Here is an 8,885-nt window from a genome sequence, read left to right as displayed (position 1 = left end):
CCCCCCAAGCCCTGCCCCGAGTGCGGCTCCAGCGGCCAAACCCTCGCCCCATCCCCAGGGGTCAGGTCCTGCTCCGCCGGTGCTGCCCGAGGCCTTCCAGGGGAGAGTGGGTTTTCTTTTCCAAGAGAAAACAAATTACTGTTTTTTTGGTGGGGCTTTTTGTCGTGTCCCCCGTGTCGTCGTCCCCCCCCCAACACTTAAAGCCTGGTGTGTGTTGGCGTCTTTACTTTTTACAAGAAACCCAACCTGAAGGCTTCCTTAGGAAGAGCGAGTGGAATGCAGATTTTATTGTCTTTAGCCAGGAGAGCCAATTATTATTGTTGCTTCAGAGGTTGAGAAGGGGAATCTCTTGTAAAAGTTAGTCCTTGAGCTTTTTTTAAAAAAAAAAAATAAGGCTCATTAAGTTTAAGCACTGGTTGTACTGGCAGGAGGACATATAACTGGTTTATAAGATGAATAAAAGGCATTATTAAAAGAAACAAGTGTGCACGTGTCAGTGGTGTCACCAACACATCCTCAGGTGACGCTGAAGATTGCCCACACCTGAAATATTTGAGTGCTCAGTTTTCCAGTCCTACTGTGTATCCTTGAAAGTTGGGTGGGGGTTTTTTTGGGGGTGGTGGTGGTGGTGTCAGTTTTCCTGTAGCTGTTTAAAGCCTCCAAATTAAATATTTTTGTTTCATAGACAGATGTTGGAAGAAATCCCAAACTTTCTTGGCGGCTGTAGAACTCCCGAGTTAACATGGCTAACGGACTTGGCTTTTTGCTTTATAGAAAAATACCTACCCAGGACCAGCGCTGCGATCCCGGCTCGGCGTTTAGAAATCGTCTGCGGGGAGGGGGTGCGGGTGCGGGGGTCCACTTACGGCCGTGCTTGAGCAGCCCAAATTTGTGGTGTTTTAAGTATGAAGGGTAACAGTTACGGAGGGGAGGAGGGCACAGCCCCCCTGTGTCTAAAATCCAGGCGCTCCCTATGCATTACACGTTATTCTAGAGCTAAAGTCGTTTTTGTAACTTCACTTGGGGGAGACAGAGTTCAAAAGTTGCGGGTGATGGAAAGAATACGGGAAACTTAATGTAGTGAAGTTGTCCTTCCCCTTGTGGTTGGCCGCTTCTGTGGCGGGTTGCTCCAGCTGTGGCTTAGGTAGAGCTCGGTCTGTATTTCTGGGACTGATTCAACAATTTAATTCCTTTTTTAGTTGCGTATTCTGAAGTTCTTTCAACGGGCTGCAGGTGGTTTGTAGTTAAATTCCACTTTGACAAAGAATTTCCTTGAGCTGTGAGACTGTGTGTGTCTGGACTTGGGACAGCCTGGCGCTGGGCTTTTGCCGGGGTGCTCCGCGGTCGGTTTTCTTCGCCCTCTGAGCCTTTCTCCACGACTTATTTTTAGTAGTGCTTAGCAAACGATTAAAAATCACTGCATGGTGTTTGACAGGAGAGATCCCTTCGGTTTCTTCTGGAAATGTGTGGGCTATCTTCGGTGCGCAGCCAGCAGCGGGAGATTAGCCCGTCGGTATCTGAGCAGCGAAGCTGAAACGCTTGAGCAAGAGGATGAAACCGCAATGTGATACAGCAGAGCCCTAAGAGCTTAGCTGCGTCTCGCCTGCTGCTAATTGTAATTTAAGCTTGCAATTCAAAGGCTCAACATGGTGTTTACCCGAGAAGAGAATGGGGAAAATAAAAATCCAGTTTCTGTAGGATTCTCTGTTCTAAGTTGCAATTTTGAATTGTATGCTCATAGTTTTCGTATTCTTTTTTCCTACTCAGAATGGCATTGCCAACCGGAGCTGTGCCCGGCAGTAGTCTATGTACTAAGTGACCAGAAAATTGGACTTTTCAGCCTGCTTTTTTTATCTTCTAAAAACATGCTAAAAGCTGGCTGTAATAACTCTAAGAGCTGCAAGCTCTCATTGATGGGAAAACCAACCTGCAATCTCAGTAGCTTAAAAAATAGTTGTCCCTGTGTATGTACCTGCCCTGCATCAGCCTGGCCAGTCTGCGAGAAATCACGGCTTCGTCCTCAAAAATATCTGCAAGACAAAGGGATGTAACTTCTCCAACGGACTGAGGAACACGGATCGAAACTGAAAGCTTCAAACTTCAGTTTTTCCATCTAGCTGGGTGCAAAGCCTGTGTTTGTTGCCCAAAGAGAAGTGATTCGATTTCCCTGCGCCCTCCCCACCAAAATATTTCGTGCCCATCAACTTCAATTAGAGCAACTGGTATTTAAAAAACTATCAAATTGGTGTCACAGCATGATGATACCCAGTACACCCAGGTGACGGCAGGGTGACCGTCTGGCGAATGGGGTTTTAATTCCAGTGAATTTGTGGGTTGTGGTTTGGTTTGGTTTTTTTTTGCTTTGCTGATAAATGGGTGAATAAGGTGAGATTTCAATTTCTTTTTGCTTTAAGGTGTTGAGCTGTGCTGGAAGAGTGGAGATTCTCAGCGATGTTTGTCATTAGTGCAGAAACTTAAAAGAATTGCGAACGAATCTTAAATTACATTTAAATAGTTTCAAGTATTGAAATTCAGATATTTTCCGAGGTTGTAACTTCAGTGAGTCATTTAAATGAGTGTTGTTCCAAGCGGCCTGAAGATGCTTTTCCTTGCTGAGGCCCTGATGTTCCCTCCTGGCTGTGGCCCCCCGGGAGCTGGAGGACCAGTGGACGGACGGACAGGCAGAGTGCTGCCCACGGCTCTGCCGTTCCCCTCCCCAGCTCCGGGCTGGGCGAGCATCCCCAGCGGATCGTGAGCCGCCTGCAAGTTAACTTTCAGGAGTGTTTTTTAGGGCTGGACACGTCATGTTCTTTATTCCAAATGAAGCTGAAGCCAGGAATCATTTTTTTCATGCATTTCCTCTGCAGCTGCTCGTGTCGATGCTTGCTTGCTCCAACCTTGCACATCCACAGGCATCAGAGGCACGACAAGGTGCAACGCGCTTGTTTTGAGCACATCTGTCTGTACGAAGCAATTGTGTAATAGGAAATTCAGAAAGCTGCCAAACCGTTGGCTTGATCAGCTGAGAGGAGACCGGGGCCAGAGTTGAGCCCTCTTTTCATTGGGAACCTGCTGAATCCACCCTGCAGCCATCAGTCGAGCTCAGATGGATTGCTGTCCCTCTAAACTTAGAATCACAGAATGGTTTGGGTTGGAAGCGACCTTGAAGACCATCCAGTGCCACCCCCTGCCCTGGGCAGGGCCACCTCCCCCCAGCCCAGGTTGCTCCAAGCCCCGTCCAACCTGGCCTTGAACACCTCCAGGGATGGGGCAGCCACAGCTTCTCAGGGCAACCTGCCCCAGGGGCTCACTGCCCTCACAAAAGTAATTTCTTCCTGATATCCCGTCTAAATCTCCCCTATTCCAGTGATAGGACAAGCCATTCCCGCTTGTCCTATCACTCCATGCCCTTGTCAAAAGTCCCTCTCCAGCTTTTTTGTAGGCCTTCGTGGATTTCGAGCCTGTGTTGCCGAAGGGGAGGGACAGGAGCTTTGAGGTCCTTCTCGACGCATGGGACTTGTGCTTTTGGGCTCCACCGCAGCTCCAGCATCAGCCGTTGATGAGTAATGGGCAAAAACTGGCACCTGGGGAATGCTGTAGAAGTGGGCTTCATGCTGGTCCTGGTGGGCTGGGGTGGAGAGGAGGGTGCGGAGCCGGCTGGGAAGCCAGCAGGCTTCATAAGCACTGCCTGTGGGGGAGCAGCTGAAAGGAGGAGAAAGATGAGGACCTGCCTTTTATTTTCCCTTTCACTTTGGATTTAATAAACAAACCCCCACCTTTTAGGAGGTTCCGTTTACGGGAATTGCTTGGGACGAGGATGTGCTCCTGTAGCTTTTTCCTCTTGTGATACACGAACAGAAAATGGTGTAGCTTCACATTAGCTGAGGTAAATTGCATTGACATTTTTAGTAAGTAGTTTTATGCCACATATGAAGTAGTAATAGTAGACATTTAAAAGAAGATTTACTTGTGCTGCTGTCATCTAACAGCGGGTTCAGATTGCTGCTGTTAAGGCTGTGTCAGCAGTTGTGGCTTTCCACGGTGTAAAACTGCTTCAGGAAGTTTTTGATTCATGTTTTTAGATCGTACGGTGCAATATTATACTGATCCACCGGTTAAATATGTATTACTTTAATTTATGAGTGATGTGGGGTATGATTTTTAGTCTTCTTTAAAAGCAGGTAGTCTCAAGGTTTGTACGAACTTGCTTGTTTGTCTTAAAAAGAGAAATTAGAAGTTTCTTCTTGTAACGTTTGCTTTTCCCTTTTCCGTCAGCGTAGCATCTTATTCTAGGGCTGAATATCTTAGTCACGGTTTGGCCAGACCACGTTCTCTCAATGTAGGACCTTCTTGGCGGTGTTTTGGGGCAAACTCCCGTGGGAGGCCGAGTGGAGGAACCGGTGTCGGTGTGCCGGTGCTGGGCAGCGCGGCGCTGCTGCAGGTGCTGCGTGTTGTCCGCTGGGCGACGCGGGTGACTGACTGCCCCCATGGGTAACTCTTGGGAAGAACAAGTTCAATACCGTGCTCTGATTGAATTCAGCTATTCCTCCGTTATTCTAGCTTCAAATGTCTGCGCATTTATAGTCTGGAAAGTGCTGGTGCGTACCAGGCACTTCACCTTGGGAGTAATTGCTTTCAGGGTGAGATCTCGTTTGAAACGTTTGAGCTGGCTTGCTCTATTTTTGGAATTGAAGGGAAGAAAGTTGCAGTTGGAATGGTTTTATAATGACTGTGATTGTTTGAATTGCTATAAATCAATCGTGCTTGTTTCTTCCATGAAACTACAGCACTTGCATGAGAAAGCAGCTACCTTATTTGCGGTGTTTGGACTCATTCTGAAGTATTTCGGTACTATAGGTACTGTTACGCAGTAAAACTGGAGCTGCTGGTAGCGCCGTGGTTGGGGAGGTAACGCGAAACCTTAAAAAATGAAGGGACTTAAAAGAGGAGGGCAGCATTTTTGTGTCAGGGGGTTTGTTCTTCTGGATTATTTAAAACACCAGCACCCACAAGGATTTCCCCCCTTGGCTTGCTGAGACCCGAGTTCAGGATTACGTGTTTGCCTCCAGCAGCCAAAGAAGCTCCCGGTTGTGTGGGGGGCTGCAGCGTCGCCTGTGGGACTCTGGCGCCTGGATCTGGTCTCGGCAGGTGACTGAAGGAGGAGCGATTTCGGCTGCAGGTAGACTCTGATAAACAGCACTCGGGTGCTTTTCGTCCTCTTGCCCTGCCCCGTTGGGATAACAGGCATCTACACAACGTTGGTTTTTAAGTAGGTGTTTAATTCTTGTCAGGATAGAAGTCGGTGGCTTGAGTTTGGCTTCAGTGCCGCTGTGAGATTGTTCTGCAACTGTAAGCAAGTCACCGGCTTGTCCCTGAGCACCAGCTGTAAGAAATTATTTTAAAACTTCATGTACAGTCTTTTGGGATCTGGAGCCAACAGGGATTAGGCACGTGCAGCAGCCTGCCGGTGGCACTGCTGTCAGTGGCACCCCTGAAGATGACTCTGGAAACGCTGGCTTTAGCGTTTCAGGCAAGCGGTGGTCTGCAAGCTTTTGTCTCTGCGTTGTGTTCATTTATGGTAATAGGAAACCCATGCTAAAATGTTCATTTGAATGTTGAAATTAAGTGTTACTTTTTTTTTTTTTTTTCATTTTCTGTCCTTCCTCTTGTGCTTGATCTGCCCGGGACTTCCAAGTCATGAGCAAGGCTGGTGCAGCAGATGTTTTTCAAGCACAAAACTTTGTCTGTTCTCCTCCAGCCCCGTACCCTGTGCTGCCCTGGTGAGGCCCCTTGGCCTCAGGTGACTCCTCGTTTGCCCGGGGAACTTGTTCCTCGTTACTGTTGCTGCATCTTCTTGAGTCCTGTAACAAGGTTTGGACTCGCCATGCTCTCTTAAACGCTAGGATATTGGAAATACAGAGTGGGCATGAAACGCTTCTTCGGTGGTAGATGGGAGGCAGCAGGTATCCGGGCAGGTGGGAGATGTGTCCCGTTCTCTGAGCGTGTTCCTTTTCTTACTCAAACCATCAGTACTGTCCACAGTCAAGAGTAAAATGAGTCTGGTTAAAACAAAACCCCTTTTCCTGACCTTCGTATTTTATTTCTTGTTGGACCTTCACGCAGGGTGTACAGACCACTTGTGGTTACAGAAGCGAACAAATACTTCCGTTTGAAATGTAGGAATTAAGGTGGCTTCCTAATAGAACCGGGAAGGAACTCAGGAATCTTCAAAAATCAGGATAAATCCTAATCCGTGGAACTTATATACAGTAACATCTGTCCAATGCAATTTCAGCCTCGCTGCTGTTAAGCAAACTTATTGAATTATTTATTGAATATTCTGCAGTGTAGCATCATATTTACTGGGTTGGGGGGGGAACTGCTCATGGCCTTGACCCCTTAGGTGGCCTTCAGGAGGCTGCAGCTGATGTTCGTGGAAAGGACAGTATGCAGAGACGTGCTCCTCGGGCTCTGCGGAAACCTGCCAGGGGATGTTGGTTTTGGGGACAGATACCTCGGGTTCAGCTCTTTCCCAGTGATTCTTTTTCTCTCCCTCTCTCTAGGTACGGTTTTGTTGAGTTTGATGATCTGCGAGATGCAGATGATGCCGTTTATGAGCTCAACGGTAAAGATCTTTGTGGGGAGAGAGTGATCGTTGAGCATGCCAGAGGCCCACGTCGTGACAGCAGTTACGGTTCCGGACGCAGTAAGCACTAACATGCATTTGTATCTGTGACTTATTTTAAATAAAACATTTTTTTTCTCATATAGTTTTTTTTTTAAAAGTAATTTTAAAAGAAAATGATATGAAGTTGTGACTAGTGTTCTGTAACTGTAAATGTAACTGTTGATCTGAACATTTATTAACTTGTTTGTTGTATTAAACTATTTTAATTGATAAATTAATAAACACAATTTCTTGTACCATTTTTTATTATTATCATTTCGTTTAACTCTTTGAATGGTTTATTTGCAATGTGATGTTTAACATAGACTTAACAAAGACCTCAATGTTTTAATTAAAAGAGTCCTTTGAGGCTAAGATGACTGCCCGTTCCATTTGCTGACCTTGGGTTACCTTTCCATGAGTGGCTCTTTGACCTTTGTGGCCCTTGGCTGACCCAAAAAAAAAGGAAGCCATGTGACGACCGCAACCTTTTCCCATTAGACCTGGGTGGTGAGGACCCCAAGGGTTAGAGACAGATGAGATTAATCTGAAATAGGTGCCTGAAAAGCTTTATTCATGTCAGATATTCAGAAAACCTTTAAGCAATGTAAGTAACATTAGTAAACTGGCTTAATTCGGTTTCTTCTTTCAAGCTGTTTTAAAAATAACGTAAATTTAATTGCATGTTAATTTGAGCGTAATTATAATTATGTGCATCCTTTTAATTACGTGCTTGTAGTAAATATTTTTTTTTTTAAATGTTTTGGCTATTTGTAACATCTTATACAAGGGGGGGGGTCGAATTTAGACTGGCGGGTGGGTGAATTTTTAATGTCTTTGCGATCATACGGGGCAGAACAGTTTTCGTCGGGGATGTAGAGCGAGCGCTCCATTTCCCTAGCTGAAGTACTGCTGTCTGCTTGTCACCTCCTAAAGGTGGATATGGTTATAGAAGAAGCGGAAGAGATAAGTACGGTCCTCCTACCCGTACAGAATACAGATTGATTGTGGAAAATTTGTCAAGCCGCTGCAGTTGGCAAGATCTTAAGGTATGGGGCCCCTTTCTTTACCCTCTCGCTAGTAAAGAGCACAAAGGGTAAAAAAAGTTAGTTTCTGTTTCAACAAACGGTGTACACCTGTGTTCCTGACTCCAACTTGTCAGTAAGTCTGTGTGCTCCTATGCATGCAAGTACATTTTGGAAGTAATGCACTCATTAAGTCAATATGGAAGTGTATTTGCATATATGCGATCATTAATGCGACGTTAGGGGTTGCACCTGCAGATTTGGTGTCACTGGACAGTGGGGAGAATAACTTTTTTCCTTAACGCAAACCGATGTCACGTACAGATGTGTTTTATCTCATCTTAAGCCTCGTCAAAACAGGCTTTAATCATGGCAGTGGTAGGATTCACTAGAGATGGAGGAGTTTCACCCTTGTCACTTTGGATTTAACTCATCAGCTTGTAAGCTGTTCGAGCTATTTGGAAACGACAGCATCGTTCTTGCCCAGTCCCTGTTAAGAATTTCCACCCCATGGAAAACTGTTTTAAAGAGAGATTCAGGGAAAGGATGCTTCCAGAATGAGCAATTGCGCAAAACCTCTGCCAAAAGCTATTATTTTCTCAAAGTCCGAGGAGTGGAACGTGCTTCTCAGCAGTGGAAGCACTGGGTAACACCACAGCCCACACCTCCTCCGAGTACGCTGGAGGTGAAGCGTTGACTCGTGATTATCTGCATCGTGGATGGGGGCAGGACAGGGAGCAGAATTTCATTAGTAGCTGCAAAAAGGTAGTGTTTCCTTATCAAACTTAGCAGCAATGGTTAAAACACATGTTCTTACAGGAACGCTGTCTTTTATGGTTCTCTTTTAAGGATGTGTAAAATTTGTTCTAAACAAACTTTGACGTAGTAGAAACTGGTGTGTAATTGAATATGTAACACTAGTCCAGGTACGTACCGAGATTCTTCCAATGTCTTTTGTTGTTGATGCTTCACCCCATCAATAGCTTGTCTTTGCTTCTGGTATTAAAAATCGTACGTAGAGCATGGCATGATTAATCCTCTATTGGATGCACTGCTTTTTTTGGATAGCTTTCATTTCAGTTTACTTAAGGTGGGAGTAGCTGGGTTGAAACCAGACCGGACCGTAGTTCTGTGCCCCGTTTGCGTTGCAGCCGAAGTCGGCAGCGGCTGAAAGGTGGCCCTGTCCGTCGGCT

The 8,885-nt window shown here is 45.9% G+C and overlaps 1 protein-coding gene across 1 annotated transcript in view; it reads left to right on the top strand.

The window, feature by feature from the left end:
• Window positions 1-8,885, top strand: part of SRSF4 (serine/arginine-rich splicing factor 4) — a 22,727-nt gene that overhangs the window by 10,443 nt on the left and 3,399 nt on the right. The window contains exons 2-4 of the mRNA XM_009888339.1: window positions 4,344-4,491; window positions 6,564-6,706; window positions 7,604-7,716. Coding sequence (XP_009886641.1) covers window positions 4,344-4,491; window positions 6,564-6,706; window positions 7,604-7,716 — 404 coding nt within the window. The remainder of the gene's footprint in view (window positions 1-4,343; window positions 4,492-6,563; window positions 6,707-7,603; window positions 7,717-8,885) is intronic.

The sequence above is a fragment of the Charadrius vociferus genome, unplaced genomic scaffold, assembly GCF_000708025.1.
Source record: "Charadrius vociferus isolate BGI_N301 unplaced genomic scaffold, ASM70802v2 scaffold877, whole genome shotgun sequence".
NCBI classification, from domain to species: Eukaryota; Metazoa; Chordata; class Aves; order Charadriiformes; family Charadriidae; genus Charadrius; species Charadrius vociferus.
Note: the sequence above shows the minus strand (reverse complement) of the source record. Positions and strands in the feature narration are given on the sequence as shown.